General features: G+C 41.2%; 1 protein-coding gene across 1 annotated transcript; it reads right to left on the bottom strand.

Annotated features, from left to right (window-relative positions):
• Positions 1-167: 167 nt before the first annotated feature.
• On the bottom strand, positions 168-13,318 carry LOC309489150 (chondroitin sulfate proteoglycan 4-like). Its single transcript, XM_082157724.1, has 10 exons — positions 12,833-13,318; positions 11,146-11,309; positions 6,716-10,234; positions 6,154-6,627; positions 5,800-5,976; positions 5,080-5,278; positions 4,847-4,978; positions 4,371-4,546; positions 3,339-3,516; positions 168-3,240 (listed from the first exon to the last, which is right to left on the bottom strand). Exons 1-10 carry the CDS (start codon positions 12,915-12,917, stop codon positions 1,148-1,150), a joined length of 7,197 nt encoding a protein of 2,398 aa, XP_082013850.1. The 5' UTR covers positions 12,918-13,318; the 3' UTR covers positions 168-1,147.
• Positions 13,319-17,147: the final 3,829 nt, after the last annotated feature.

Raw genomic sequence — 17,147 nt, 5'->3', positions numbered from 1 at the left:
ATGTCATGGCAGTAGAGACGGCAACTATAACGATCAGTCCCACCCACTTTGAAGCGGTACTAACTGCAGTGGAAAAGCAACCGAGCTAAAGCGAACCGAACCGTGCCGTACCGAGCCGAGTCGTACCACGCAGTGGAAAAGCGAAGCGAGCCGAACCGTTCCGCGCCGAGTCGAACCGCAGTTCCTACTAGCAGTGTGAATGCAACCAGGAAAATGGCCCTAGGGGAACATTTAGTTCTCAGGGTCAGCCATGATGGCTAGTTCCTATAACTGAGTTCCTATAACCTGTTGTGAAAGCCCTTATTGTTACTACATGAAGGCCTAAGTAGAATAGTTACATGTCCGTATTTAAATAAACCAAGAATACTGGATGTAAAAACTTGTGTTATTTGTCCACTAAAATGTGGCAAAGGATCTAAATTTATAACATTCATTTCATACTGGAGTCTGTGAACTGAATTAACCATGTTCATTCTATCTGTAGCACAAAAATGATTCTTTGTTATTACAAGGTCAGAATGTTTTGCAGTTATATTTACCATTATCCAAAGTCAGAAACTTTTTAGCAAAAATTGTACCTTTAGCTCGTCACTGGGGTAGCATCCTCAAAGGTGCACGATTGTATCTTATGTACCCCTAAAGGATGCATATAGTACCTAAATGTGCAAATAGTGTTAGAGGAGGTACAAAAGTGTACCTTTGAGGGTACTACCCCAGTGACAAGCTAAAGGTAAAATTTTTGCATAAAAGTTTCTGACTTTGCATAATGGTAAATATAACCACAAAACATTCTGACCTTGTAATAACAAAGAATTGGTGACTATCTGTGTTTTGTAAGTAACAAAACATCAAAACTAAAAAAAGATTTAAGCTGTGGCAGGACAAAAATTAGACTAACATCAAAAATGAAATTTGGTGATCTTTCCCTTGACACTAAGCCAAGAGACCTTCAGTCTATAAGGTTAAAATCCAAATGTCAACAATAGTACAGTAGACATTTTCTCAGTTTCTCAGTGTATGTTATGAAACTTAAAAACATACTTTCTTCTGCCAGTAACGCTAAGAGTTGGCTCTGATGATGTTCATGCACAATGATAGTTTACAAAATTGGTTCAAGCAACATCTGGATGTGATAAAAGGAGTTGAATCAAACCCAGTACTGGTTTTGTTTAAGGGGTGGTGTTGCTGGTGTACACTGCTGGGCGGAATCAGGGTCAAGTGGACTCCATGTGCAAAGGAGAAATGGAGACACAGCTCTTTCAATCGCTGGCACCAAGGCTGCATCATGTACTTCCTCTAAAACGGGGCTGTCAGGGCAGCTTGGAGTGAGTGGGGTTACTATAACCGAAGGAACAGTGAGACTTCTCTCAGGCTGACCCAGATATGGACCTCTGGCTAAAATATCTTCATCAGGGTTCCCAGACAAAGCCTGTATCATTGCGGGGTGGGCCCGCTTTTCCCTCCGGTGCCGGAAGACAAGAATAAGAACCACAAGAATGACAATCAGGAGGAGGCAGGCCAGAAGTGGCAGGATGATGAGCAGGGGATCAGATGCAGGTCTTGGTAAAGACTCCATCCTCACTAATGTATTTTTTGGGGAGGGGTCCAACTTGCCCATCGTGGTACGGGGCACATGAGGGACCGTTGATTTGCTTCGTGTGTGGTTCCCCCAGCGGTTTCGGGGTTTCAGCTTTGAAGCAGTCCTGTGTGGTCTTGTTGTTGGATCTAAGTGAGATGGAGGGTACATGGGTGACATAGCATTTGTTGTTCTGTTGAAAGTCGGCAACTTGGTCGGCTCTAAAAGTAAATGCTTCCCTGTAATGGGGTCATAAGGTATTACTAAATACACAAATTCGCCCATGGCAGGCTGAACATTGGCTGCCTTCAAAAGGAAAACAAATGAGTCATTAAGTGGATGGACTGCTGTGACATTGTACCTGGCTGCTGTTGTGTTGCCATAATTGGTTTGGAAATTTATGTTTTCCTCTATGGCAACTCTGCCCTGTTCCACATCTCTGAATGTGAAGGACTCCAGCGAGCGAGAGGGTCCTCCAAGGTCAAATGTCACTTTGACTAGCTTGCCATGTTTCGGCGGCTCAAGGATTTCAAAGATGGGATCGCTAGCACTAAGGGAGGCCAATTCTGTTGCATCAAGGACGTCCTTTCTTAGCTTCACTGGGATACCATCTGGGATCCTAACATGCTCTCCAAGGTGGATCAGTGGCCTGACTGTGATGTTTACCACCTGGTTGGTCAGGTTACTCTCAGATGTGAAGACTGTGAACTCAAAGCTGTCTTGAAAGGATGACAGGTCAGTCATGTTATAAAATAATCTGCCAGTGTGAAGGTCCTCTTGGTCAAAGTGTGTGACCGGCTCTTCCATAACCATGACACAACCATGACTTGGTGGGCCTGTAACTAAATACTTAATGAATGCATCTTTCTCATTGGTCACTGCAGCCAGATGTTCGAATGTCAGAGTCACTGTGGTCTGACCTTGCAACAGAGTCAGTCCGGTGTTGTTGGCCACACTGATGGTGATATTCTCTACCTCTACACTAAAGAGCTTGTAGAGTGGTCTGTGGAATCCATCAGTTATACTTAAGTAGATGACCCCTGATGAGGGTTCCCCATTTTGAACAAAGTGCACCCTTCCTTGATTTACATCAGCCTGGGTAAAAGTGATAGCAGACTTATTGAGTTGACCCTCCAAAGCAAGGAAGCCATTTTTAGGCTTGCTGATTACCGTATAATAAAGCTCCTCAGGTGGAGTGTCTTGGTCCTCCACATAAAGGTTCTCAGTGTCCAAGGTCACAGTGTCCCCTTTGACCACTTTGAGTCTAGGGGATCCCGTCTTGAGCACAGGAGGCCGGTCATTAACAGGGGTCACAGTAATATTAAATATTCCTGATACTATATAGTCTGCATTCTGGGGTCGTTGAGCAAGCTTTCCTTTGGGGTTTAGCCACACATCAAAAGTGAAGTTATCATGAGTGGTCTCAGAGTCATCATGTACATAAATAACTCCATGCTTGTGGAGGTTGAATTGGGAGAACTTTGGTCTTTCATTTGTCAGGTTCTTTTCGCCTACAACAATTGTACCGTGGAGGGGTGGAGAGGTGATTTCGTACCAGACCTCATAGAAATTACGTTCCTCTTCTTCTAACTTTCCCAAAAGGTTGGAGGCATCCAATTTTGATTTATCTACGAGAACACTACTACCCTCAGCGACAACAGCCCCTGAATAATGAATATGAAGTTGTTAGTGTAAAGATACTATATTAATTGTGTTCAATTTGTTTATCAAATAAACATCACGAGAAGTCAGAAAGCATTACCAGTATTTGTCAAGAGTGCACTCCTATGCTCCGGGCCAATATTTTCATAAGAGATGTGGATATTAAAGGTGTGAGCATGGAGGGATGCTGGGGGGCATGATGCAGTGAAGGTGAAGGAATCTGTAGCGGTCCAGGCAACGGGTTTAGTCTGTGCATACAGCACAGCACGTTCTTTCACCTAAAATAATAAAGGTAATTAAGCTTATTTATAACTTAGAATGATCTGTAACACTTTAGTTTAGGGTCCAATTCTTACTATTAACGAGTTGCTAATTATCCTTCATATTACTAGGATATTGGCTGAGTATTACTACTTGTAACGCGCATATTAATTCCTTATTCTGCATGACCATATTCTACATCCCTTCACTCTGCCCAATACCTAAACTTAACAACTACCTTACTAACTATTAATAAGCAGTAATTAGGGGTTTATTGAGGCAAAAGTCGTAGTTTATAGTTAGTTAATAGTGAGAATTGGACCCTAATCTAAAGTGTGACCGAATGATCACATAAATGCTATTTAATATCACATTTCACATATTTGTTATCACATATTTGCATTATTTTCTTCTTAAGTATGTTAATATTTACATTTTAAATATTTAGATATGCTAATTATGTTGAAGAGCCATATTTTAAATAAATGTTTTGAATTTCACTCGAACGGTTGGCTCGGCTAAAATGCACAAGAGTGAAATTAACTTCAAAATTTCTTACAGCCCATACAAACATTGTGATGACAAAGAAATGTTTGCCCAAGTTGCAATACCAGAATACAATTTTTGTCTGAATTTTATATTATGCTCAAATAGTGTTACATGAAATTTTATTTTGACAAAAAGCATGCTTAAAACCATACATATCTTCAAAATATATATGGAGGATGACATCTGTAGTAGAGCATTTGCTGGTCCCTGAAATGTCAAACCTTAGCAGAATACACTTGCTCAAATCTTAGCGATGCGCCTATCATATTTTTTTAAAGACATACACATTTAAACAAAACTCAGAAGCAGATTTAATAAATACCATGTTTTGGGTGAAGGAGGAGATTTCTTGTGTGGAATTTTCTGCTTGTTTCCACATTAGGCTTCCAAATTTTGGAGGTGAGGTCACAGTGTAGGTGATGGTGCGATTCCCATAAATGTCATCATAGTCATTTGTGATTATCAGCAGCTCATCTTCAGAAATTAACTTTGAAGAACCTGTGGAAAGGATACATGGAATAAATCCTTTACATCATACAGAAAACGGCACCATTACTGTTTCAATGAATAGGCTAGTCTGAGCTTCACACAACCTAGTCCAGCTGCTGCAGTCTGCTACAGCATAATGTCCTTTGGCTATCTCTTCATGTGAAAGACACCCTCACTAACCTCTTCCTACTAAAAAGTGTAACCACAATTTTCACTGGTATAAAATGGCACTTGAGTTTTAAGTTGAAGAAAGTGACAAGAAAGAAGAAATGCGGATATTGGTTTCTTTAAAGCACTATAAAAATGAACCTGGGAAAACTTTAAGTTCTTGTTTTTTCTCTAAGCTGATGACCAGAGATTGGGCTGTGACACTGAAGATTTTCCTTGGAGCAAAGTTCACTCCATCATTGACTTGAAAGTGAAATCCTCCTGACAAGGCACCTGTTGAAACATAAATACCACAAACCTACTGAGAGATCAAGCAAAATGGCTTATCAAATCGTATGGGCAGTTCTGAAAGGCACTTTAAAATGTGAACTAACCACTATGTACAAAGACCAGCTGGCCATGATTGATATGCTCTTGGGTGAAGTTCAGAACAGGCCTTGAGGAGGCGCTCTTCAGGGCTAGATGCCCATTACTAGGTGGAGTGATGATGAATTCTAGGCTCTCAGGAGGAGAATCTGGATCCTCAGCACTGAGGTCCTCAGTGGTTATCTCTGTCACAGAACCTTCCCACACCTAGTAACAAACATGATACTGTCAGTTTTGGTCATGTTTTGTCAAGTGAGGTTAAACATGTTTCACTAGAAACAGTATTTATTTATTTATTTTACAGCAGAAGCCATTTTAGAATGTGTTTACTGAGCCTCCTGCTGGTGACAGTGGGCGTCTGCAGATTAGTCCTCCTCACAGTTTATGTTTTAACCAATGTTCTTTAAATAATCTTTCCATGATGGAAATAGAAAAATATGCCAGATTTTAGTCAGATATTAGATATTGGTAAAATGTTTGTGAAAATGCACAAATTTGTCAGGTCTGTGGGAAGGATATAACCCAGGTTAAAGTCATGGTTTACTTTGTGTGTGTGTGTGTGTGTGTATGTGTTTTATTTTTGTTTAATATAATTTAATTAAACCATTTAAGTAAACAATTGAAGTTCACAAATACTGTATAAATAGATGAGAAATGGTTAGTAAGTGCAATACAGTTATCTTTGTAGTGTAGAATTAGTACAAATTAGTTTCAGGGGGAAAACTCACCTTGAGGATCCTGTTGACAGTTACAACTGGAGGTTCATCATTTATGGGAGTTACATTGACATAAATCACAAAAGGCAAGCTTTGCTTCCGGATATCTGTATCATTGGCCACGACTGTAAAATTATCAGCCATGGTCTCACTTCCGTCATGGACATAGAATATGAACCCTTGTTCAGCCTGTGGCAAAGAAAGAAAAAAAGTATACAATGCAGTTCTTTAATAATATTTATAATAAAGATTAGTACAAAGACACATTTTCTTAAACAGTGCTGTTTACAACATATTTTTAAACAATTGCCTTATGGGAGTGAAGAGAGAGAAAGTAAACAAGTGGAGAGAGTGAAAAGAACTCACTTGAGCCCTTGTGAAAGAAGGAATGGGAACACCGGGGATCCTTGAGTGTTCAATCCGGCCATGATGAGGCCCCTCGGTTACAAGATAGAAGATTTGGAGTCCATGAAAGTGTTTGTTAACAACTTTGATGATGTCCTGACTGAGAGCTTTAGAAGAGCCCTCAATCAGGGTCATATTGGACACCTCTAGAGGGATGTGCAAGGGGATAATATCCACAACGACTACAAGATCATGGATTGTTAGAACGCCATTGGTTACGTCAAGTGAGAAAGAGTCATTAATATATCCATGGTCTGTTTGAACATACTGAACATGCCCTTTATTGATATCATCCTGTGAAAAGCTTTGGATGGGATTCTCCTTACTGCCGTGGTAATGATCTTCTTCAACCATAGATATCCGCAGAAAACCATGAGCGGGTGCCAACTTCATAGTATACACAATCTCATAAGGTTTGTTATCCTCATGAATAACCTGAAACAGACCAAATGAGAATATCAAAAAGATAGTCTGTATTCATAACCAAGTTGTCTGAAAATGACTTTAATAAAGTAAAACTAACCTGGAGAACGTCTTTGTTGATTTTGACAGGTTTTACTTCCTCCACCAAGACTGGGTTATTGTGAATGACCTTTGGGGGCTGCTGATGACTCTCAAGGTACACCCTAACTGCCACACTCACATCCAGATGCAGGCTTTTCACCTTACAGGTGAAGTTAAAAAAGTCCTCCTGTGTTTCGCTGTCATCATGATGATATATTACATGACCCATCTTCAAGTCATGTTGTGTGAAAGTATCTGCCTTAATACCATTGCACTGAAGAGTCCCATGGCTTGGTGGTAGAAAAACCTCAAAGACCACTTCTTCATCATGCCTGACATCCATATTAGTGGAAATACTGAAATTAGCAACTTTTAAAATGGCCACCTGGCCTTTCTGGACCAAAATACCTGTGTTGTTAGCCACCTTAACATATGGATCCTGGGCCGACACTTCAAGTAGAGTTGATGTATAGTGCTTGCCATCTGATATGAAGAGGACACAGCGGCCTAAACTCACTCCTTTGTGAATGAACAGCACTCTCTTCTCTTGTAAGTCCTTCTGATGGAATTGATAAAGCTTGTGTGTGGTGTCATTTACCAGGACTAACTCACCCATGGGGATCTTTCGTCTGGTATAAAGCAAATCTTCATCATCAAAGTCTGTGTCAGCATCATGGTAGCACAAGTCTTCCAGTGTAAGTAACCGCTGGCTGTCACGCACCACATGGAAAACTTTATCCACAACACGGACGGGTTTCTCGTCATTAACCAACTGGATGGAAATATTAAATGTGCCCTCCGTGCCTGGGGTTTTACTTTTCAGAGAGCCAAAAGAGGCCAGGAATGTAAATGCATCATGCGCGGTTTCACTATCATCATGGACATACAAGATGCGTTCCTCCAAAATGTCCTGATTGGTGAACTCTATTATGCTGTCGTTGCTGGAAGAGGAATTAGAGAGGTTTATTTTCTTCAATATCCCATGTTTAGGGCTACTGGTGACAGTGTAGTGTACTGCTCTGGAGCTGGGTGTCTCTGAGAAAAGCATTGTCTTAGTAATGACCTTGCTCTCCCCTTCCAAGAGAGAAAGTCCATGATTTCTTAAAATGATGTAATGAATATCTGCTTTGATGCTGATTCTGAACTCATGAATCCCTGACATAGCAAATTTCGAGAATACTTGAAAGTGAAACATGTCCCTTGTATCATCCTTTGGCCTTTCTAAGAGCTCATATTGCAACTTGCGTTTGGTAATGTCATCTTGGCTAAAGGTAGAGTTCTTTTTTAAAATCTTATTAACGAGAAGAAGATGTCCTCTCCTTGGTAATGTCAACAAACGAATGTGAAGGTCGTTTTCCGAAAGTCTTGCACCTTTGGTGACAACATGGAATTCTTGAGGTGTCAATGTGACTTTGAGTTCACCATCTATCGCTACCTTATTTCTGGTTATTCTGTAACGTATCCAGCGTACTCTAATCAAAAACAACAACTCATCTGTAATGACTGAACCAACTGTGACTTTGCATTTTAAACTGTCAGTGACATTACTTTGCTGCGTACCATGGAAAGTGCTGAGGTATCGAAGACGCTCCTTTTCCAGAAGTTTCTGCGTGAATGTGCCTGTTTGCTTCCACTGCCCACTTGAATGCAGCCTTTGCAGCTCACCATAGATTGGTGGCACTGTGACGTCATAGCGAATATCCACTGCTTGTTTAGGGACATTCACTTGTACAGCAAGATGTTTGTTACTAATAAAGTTTGCTTCACCTTGGGTTACATCTACTCCGGTGTTATTGGCAATCTTGTGTTCTAAGGGAACAGCGATGATCCTGAATACCACAGTGTTGCTAACCTTGTCCCCATCACTCACCCTGATAGCCATTCTGGAGTTCTTGACACCTTTGTGGACATAATTCACTTTACCTTGCTCTAGATCGCTTAGGGAAAATGAGGTCACTGCCCGGCCTGGGTGTTCTTCTATTTCTAGAAAACCTGAGTCAGCATTCAGGTTTCCAAGCACTGTGAATATCAGGTCTGTGGAGTTAGTGTCAGGGTCGATGGCCCTGAGAACATCTGTGCTCAAACGACGTCTTGAGTGCTCCAGCAGAATGAAGAGACTGCCCTCAGGAAGGCTAAGTTCAGGAGCATCATTGACAGGTGTGATAGTGATGTTAAATCTGTGCAGACGGTTCCCTCTGAGATAGCTAGGCACTTCCTTTTTGCTGTTGGTGAAGATGGAAAACATGAAAAAATCATGTAGGTCCTCAGATCCTCCATGGACATACATTACCCTTCGATGCAAGAGGTCCAGCATATTGAAGGTGTTCTCACCCAGATTAGGGTCAACATCCAGTCGGAGTTGCCCATGTACCGGCTGCTCTTCAATGCGAAACATAACCTGCGAATGTCGGATCCCAAGCTTACGGAACTCAAGGTTAATCTTTATGTGTTTAGACTCAAGTGGTGCTCGTCCGCCTTCAAGGACCTCCAAATCCTTGAGTAAAAGAACATTTTTCTTCTCATGCTCAGGTAGGACATCTGTCAAATTTTCATAATCCATAGTAATAATTGATGGACTTGTGGTAATGGGTCCAAGCCGTTTGTCTGGTTCACAACCAACAGAAATATCCTTGGTGACCAACGCTTTTGGAAGGCCCATCCTTTGGTAATTAACTCTGATATTTCGAAGACAGCCTTTAAACGACCCTCCTCCAATTCGCTTGCCTACCATAGAGAGCAAACCATTCTTGTGGATTTCTGTGTAAGTGCTGATATCAACCCCACCTAAGTACAGAGGCCCAGTAAACTGTAGCGCACTGGCATTTATCCCAAAGCTAGAATTGTGCATCTCCAAACCCAGAGTAAACTGAAGATTCAGAGGAGACAAATAGAGCCGCAAAATGTGCCATGTCCCATCATTGACGACCATAAAGGAACGCAATACTGTCTTAGTTGCACCTATTTTAAGGATAGCAACAAGGTGACCCTTTTGGATCTCCAGGGCAATATAGTCACTTTGGCCTGCAGAGCTGTATAAAAGGATCCCCTCTGAATTTACTGTATGCAATTCACATTCAAATACACCCTCTTGGGGTACGTCCCATGCTGGCAGCGACATGTATGCTTTGGAGCTGAAAAAACTTATTGAATTGTTGACAGTGGCTGAAAACTCTGGGCTGCAACCAAGTGACACTTCATGAATCATTTTGTATCCAGAGTAAGGCCTAAGGGAGGATAGAAGGTTATGCTCATTGAACAAAACCTCATCGACACACCCCCGAAAGCCAGAAGATGTTTTATCTGCTGAGAGGTAGGGTTTTTCCAGATCCCCAACACCACCTACAAAAAGCCCATCTTGGACTTCCAGTTCAAGATCAGGTCCTGGCATCTTAACAGTTGTTATAGAGTTTTTGTCCACAGTCAGCGTGATGTTGGCAAGGTCATGCTGAAGTTCTACTGTATGCCAGGTCAGGTCATTCAAGGGGATACCCTTCTCAGAACGAACCGTCCGTTCCCCAGATCCAAGATCAATCCGCACCTGACAGAGATGGACAGAAGATCTTAACAGTAATGTAGGAAATCATCTTTAAAAAGCTAATTATTTCACTCTAAAATTTGCTGGGTTAATTTATTACCCAGACTACTGGGTTCTGCCTGTTGGGTTATTTTCACAGTGTTGGGTAATTTTGTGTCTCCCATCGATGTGTTAAGTTTCACTGACTAAAATTATGCACCTCCTGAGTCCTCACAAGGTTTGACAAACTGGATTAAACTGGAACAGTAACAGTCAATTTCTCTCCTGTCCCGAGAGATCTTCCTAAATAACTTTAAGGTTTATATACACTTGTGTATCAAATAATATTACTAAGAAGCTCATATTACATTAACTACAGGTAACAGAGTCACCATGTCAGTATTCCTCAGCATGAAAAGACTTGTCAGCACAGTGATGCAAGTGGAGGTGAATACTTTTTCTGTCTTGAAGCAACAAGAAATCACTTGCCTTTTGTTTTTGCCTGTGGGCAATGGGCATACAATATCAGTTTTAAGCAGTATTTTACAACTCGGATAAATGTAACTGCCAAGGATGGGTATAAGTTTAAGATCATTTAGAAGGATACTAATTTGTAAGATTCCAACATAGTTAAACTGATTCATTTAAACTGATCGCAATATTTCACTATGTAGCTAATCTCAGTCTCTTACAGCAATTAAAAACAGCAATAATCTACAATGATTGTACAGCATTCTTAAGATAAAACATTGTTTTGCACATTCATCTATATTAGTTAAACTCCATTCTAGCAAATGCATGAGTAACATAAGGGTATTAATATGCAATTAAGAGCTAGAAAACATCAAATTACTGGATGCAATAAAGTGGATATACAGTGTTGTATATGAAGACCTCTTTTCAGTGACATGAATTTGATGCATTTAATGAATCACCTGTACTCTGCCAGAATGCAGTCCCATCCAGAGGAAGTCCATCTCTCCAGCTGCCAAAAAGAGCAGGCCACTGGGTGCAGAGGTTCGGAACCGTACATGGAAAGACGTCTGACTGGACAACTCAACTGTTTTCAAATGCACAAAACCATCTCCGTAGAAAGAAGCTGCAAAGTATTTTGAACTGTTATTTGTGTGTGCTTAATACAGCATATACATAAACATTACACGTTTTTCACATTCTGCACTTTACAACAGTAAGGGCACAGGTCACATTCCTTAAACAAAATGCCAGATGGTAAGATGTTCTGAAAACAGAGATCCAAATAGCTAATATCTTTCATTGTGAAATATATCTTGCTTTTTGAGAGATATAACACATTCATTATTATCACACAATTGCTTCACCATAACTCCATCCACTTTTGTCAATCCTTATATGTGTGTGAATTATTCCTGCATACTGTATGTATCTGAGTTAGACGCGGCCTGAACAGCTCTGTGACAGCTGTGCCTAAAGCAGTTTAGACTAAGTGCTGTTGTGTCTGCTGCCCTCTAATGCGTTATCAGAATTCAATTAATGCATTTAATGTGCTGAATGCCTTTTAAGAGCTTAATTTCTAGAGCACTGTGTCAAAGGGGTCAAGAGGAGTCAATAAGCACAATGACTGGAGATAAATATGCTTTTCAAAATGCTGCTAACCATAGTAAGTAAGTAGGGGTAGGGAATTAAACGTAATTATTTGATTTTTCCACACGTGAGGTTACTGCATAAACTAGTCGAGAAACAGAGCAGCAGCAAACAATAAACACCTATGTTAGAAAGAGAGTTAGTGGCATCCATCCTAATGCACTGTTTGCTTAAAAACACTGGGTCAAAGTAACATCACAGAAAATGTGTGCTTGTTACATAACTATGAAATGTTCTGTTACACTTTATTTTAAGGTGTCAGTGTTACATTGTAATTATACATTTGATGACTGAGTAATAACAATTAACTTCATGTAATTACTTTAGGTTTAGTTGCATGTAATTATGCATAATTTATATTAACTACTGCAGTTATTAATAACATGTAACATAACAAGGACACTGTAAAAATAGTGTTACCAAATATTTAATAGAGAGGAAATACACCCATGAAGTCATGAATATATGAGTATCATATAGTTGTAAACGCTTAAAAACATTATTTTCTCCTTCTATCAATGTTGTTCAGATGTTTAAAAATGCATTACTATCTCTATTTGGCTTTGGACTGGGAGAGTTCGCTTCCATTCATGCTGCAGGCAAACAAAATGAACTTGGACAGATCGGATAATTCGGATTATATCTAATCCCATTTCAGACATGTGTAGAAGTCACTTACAGTGAGGTATTAATTACTGCTTATGTGTCACTACCTCCAAATGTACCGTTTATAACTGACTGATTACATTTTCTGTAGTTTGCATGAATAAAAATCGTTCCATCTGAACAGAATTAAGACTACTTCAATAAATTAAATTAAGTTCTACTGAGATAAAACTACAAATGTATGAACCACAACAAAATTATATTCGACAAAAGTGTTGTTTTAAATATGAATGGCCCATATTATATTATATTATATTATATTATATTATATTATATTATATTATATTATATTATATTATATTATATTATAACTGTGGGTTTGCTGACACTCACCTCCGAAAGCTTGTCCACCAGTCAAAGAGAGCAGCACAAAAACGCGCCACAAAAACCTCTGCTCAAAGGGAATGTGAATCCTCATGTTTCATAGCACTTCGGTTCAAATGTGATGTCTTATTGATTTAATATTCCCCAAAGTACGTCCATTGTGCGACATTAAATCATGGTTAACTTTAAATCACTGTACCTGCAAGTCTGTCCACTAAACAACGTCACGGGCGTGTGACGGGTTACTCCTCCCTTTATGCATATAGCTCGTGCCACAGGGGAAACTCAGAAATTGCCCAGACTCCTCAAACAAATTATTCAGCATACTTAAGTGAAATCTTAAAACTGCCAAATCTGTTTTGGTTATTTTTTGGCATAGGCTATTGATCTGTTAATTTAGGATAGCTCGAGTGATACGGTGAACAATCATAATCATTATCATAATCATAACCATTTTTCGAGTCACATTTTGTCATTCTGTTTTTATTATGTTTTACTTGTTTGTTTTAATGTTTTATAATGAATGCATACATTTATAAACATCAGCATTTATAATTATACATACCTACATAAATAGTTATCTTATTAGCCTATAGGCTATACATTTATAAGTTTAGTAGGCTACACAGAATGGAGCTCAATTCAACATGGTCATAGCACTATGCAGAAGTCAAAATAGTCTAATAATTTTGACAATGACCACTAGAGGGAGCAATCACACAACATAACCAGAGCCGTTAAACATAACTACAGTAACAAAACATCCATTTACACTGTTTTATTATGATGAGAGTTAAGACTATAATAATATCGCTTCCTAAGCATGTGTGTTTGTGGAGTTAATAATGAACAAAGCATTAATTATTTTACTGTTTTCTTAATCCATTTGAAATCAGTGATTATCCACTGTTGCTGTTTACCCTTTACATATCACATCTAAGGTAGATTATAATATCTCCCTCACAGGATTATGTTTTATTTTATTGTTTTATGTTCAGATCAGTGTGGGAAAACAACGTTTTAATTTGTATTTTTGTATTTGCCCCTGGAATTGACTTTTACCAATACATTTTTTTAAACCATACAATAGCCTACACACAGTGTGTCATTTTTATTTATACTTCAACTGAATCAGTTAATTGACTATTCATTTCTACACCCCATTCCAAGTATTGATTTTACATTGGGAGGAAATTCTGATTAATCATCAGTCCACTAAATTGGACATTGTGCATCACTAGCTATATTTCAGCTACAATTCATAGGCTACTATTACTTTGACTGTTCTTGAAAATACTTCATATGCAGTAACTTTTTTGGTTGTAAATAAATGTATTTGTGTTATTAGAATGTAATTTGCAGTTACGTCAAAAAATGTAATCTGATCACGTAATGCGTTACTTGTAACATCAAACAAGTAATCTGATTAATTAATGCATGTTACTTGTAATGTGTTGCTTTACTCGTTACATCAAAAAGTAATCTGATTACATTATCCATGTTACTTGTAATGTGGTGCTTTACTCATTGCATCAAAAACTAATCTGATTACATAATGCATGTTACTTGTAATTTGTTACTTTACTCAACATCAAAAAAGTAATCTGATTACGCAATGCATGTTATTGTCACGGTTTATGAATTCGCTGTCTCCTTTCTCGTTTTGTATGTGTGTGTGTGTGTGTGCATATGGGCGGGGTCGCTGATGTCTTTTTTGTCAAGGTGGAGAAATGCGCTTTTCATGCACAGTCTGTTCCTTTCCTAGGTTACATCGTCTCTTCTGAGGGAGTGCGTATGGATCCTGACAAGGTTAAGGCTGTGATAGATTGGCCAAGTCCAGATTCCCGTAAGGCCCTACACAGGTTTCTGGGGTTCGCCAACTTCTATCGGCATTTCATTCGCAACTTCAGCCAACTAGCCCCACCTCTGACCGCCTTGACCTCCCCCAGAACGACGTTCAGGTGGTCCAATACAGCCGAGGCTGTATTGGCCAACCTCAAAAGTCGCTTCGTTTCGGCTCCCATCTTAGTCGCCCCTGATCCCTCACGTCAGTTCGTGGTGGAGGTCGACGCGTCAGAGGTAGGGGTAGGTGCAGTTCTCTCCCAACGCTCTTCCGTAGACGACAAGATGCATTTGTGGCGAGCAGGACGAGGCCGAGGACGAGGGCCGTGGGAGAGCGGCACGAGGCCGGTGGCGTAATTACTGATGAGCGACACCTGCGCGACGCACCGGTCTCGTATCTCTCACGGAGGAGCGGAAGCATAAAGGAGGAGCAACGACAGTGAAGATACGAGACCAGTGCGTTGCACGGGTGTCGCTCATCAGTAATTACGCCACCGGCCTCGTGCCGCTCTGCCACGGCCCTCGGCCTCGTCCTGCTCGCCACGTAACTATGACATTGCTAACAGAGAGTTGTTGGCCGTCAAGTTGGCGTTGGAGGAGTGGCGTCATTGGTCAGGGGGTACCTTTTATCGTTTGGACTGATCATAAGAACCTTGAATATATTAGATCTGCTAAAAGACTCAACTCCAGGCAGGCTCGATGGGCACTTTTTTTCGGACGTTTTGACTTTTCTCTCTCGTACCGCCCGGGGTCCAAAAACATCAAACCCGATTCCTTATCTCGTATTTTTGATCCATCCGAACGCCCGGTTACTCCCGAGTGCATTTTACCCGAGAAAGTAGTTATCTCCACACTCACATGGGAGGTCGAATCGAAGGTCAAGACGGCCTTAGAAGGGGTAATGCCTCCTCCTGGTTGCCCACCGAGTCAATTGTTTGTACCGGAGGAGTTACGGTCCGAAGTTATACGATGGGGCCATTGCTCCAACGTGGCTTGTCATCCATGAGTAAACCGCACCAGCTGTTTAGTAAAGCAACGATTCTGGTGGCCATTAATGGCTCACGATATTCACAGTTTTGTTTTGGCTTGCTCAGTTTGTGCCATTGGTAAGACGTCTAACCAACCTCCTGATGGGTTACTCCAACCGCTGTCTGTCCCTTCGAGACCCTGGTCCCACATAGCACTAGATTTTGTCACCGCCCTCCCGCCCTCTAATGGCATGACGGTTGTTTTAACCGTAGTGGACCGGTTCTCGAAGGCGGCACATTTCATTCCCTTGCCCAAATTACCCTCTGCCAAGGAGACAGCGGTGACTGTCGTAGATCACGTCTTTTGTTTACATGGCCTCCTGATGGACGTGGTCTCTGACAGGGGGCCCCAATTTGTGTCCAAATTCTGGCAGGAGTTTTGTAGATTACTAGGAGCTACAGTCAGTCTGTCTTCGGGTTATCATCCCCAGAGCAATGGTCAAACCGAGCGAGCCAACCAAGACTTGGAGAGAGTGTTGCGATGTTTGGTGTCCAAGAATCCTTCATCCTGGAGCCAACAACTTTCTATGGTTGAGTACGCACATAACTCGTTACCAGTGTCATCCACGGGCCTCTCTCCGTTTGAGTGTAGTCTAGGGTACCAGCCACCAATTTTTCAGAGTCTGGAATCCGAAGTCGCGGTCCCCTCTGCTCACGCCTTCGTCCAGAGGTGCCACCGCACATGGACCAGAGCCTGTGAGACTCTGCTCCAGGTGGGGGCGCGCACTAAGGCTAAGGCCGATCGCCACCGGTCAAGGCCTCCCATATACGTTGTGGGTCAAAAAGTGTGGCTTTCAACCAAGAACATTCCGCTCCGTGTCTAATAAGTTAGCTCCCAAATTCATCGGCCCGTTCACTGTCACCAAGATCCTTAGTCCAGTGGCAGTCCGACTCAAACTCCCTCCGGTGTACAGGAGAATTCATTCCGTTTTTCATGTCTCCAAATTGAAACCTGTATTTCATTCTCACCTTAATCCGCCGGCCCCTGTTCCCCCACCGCCGCGGCTCATAGACGGGGAACCCACGTATTTGGTCAATCGTATTCTGGACTTGAGACGGAGGGGACGCGGATTTCAGTACCTGACCGGTCCGGAGGAGAGAAGTTGGGTTCCTGCTAGGGACATTCTGGATCACTCCCTTATTGATGATTACAATTAACAGGTAAGTTCCTCTGGGAGCGGCAGGAAGCGCTCCTGGGGGAGGGGTACTGTCACGGTTTATGAATTTGCGGTCTCCTTTTTCATTTTGTGTGTGTGTGTGCGTGTGGGCAGGGGTTGCTGATCACTGCCGCTGATCAGCACACCAGCTGCAGCTGATCAGCGAACCCTACTTAGTCCCTCTGTTGTCACCTTGTCTTTGTCAGAGCGTTTTGGATGTTCCTGTGTGTTCCTGCATGTCTCCAGTTCCCGTGTGTTCCTGCCTGTTTCCAGTTCCCGTGTGTCGTTCGTTTCCTG

Source organism: Leuciscus leuciscus (genome assembly GCF_965113295.1).
Source record: "Leuciscus leuciscus genome assembly, chromosome: 24".
Lineage (NCBI taxonomy): Eukaryota > Metazoa > Chordata > Actinopteri > Cypriniformes > Leuciscidae > Leuciscus > Leuciscus leuciscus.
The sequence above is the reverse complement of the archived record's forward strand: the minus strand, read 5'-3'. Positions and strand labels throughout refer to the sequence as shown.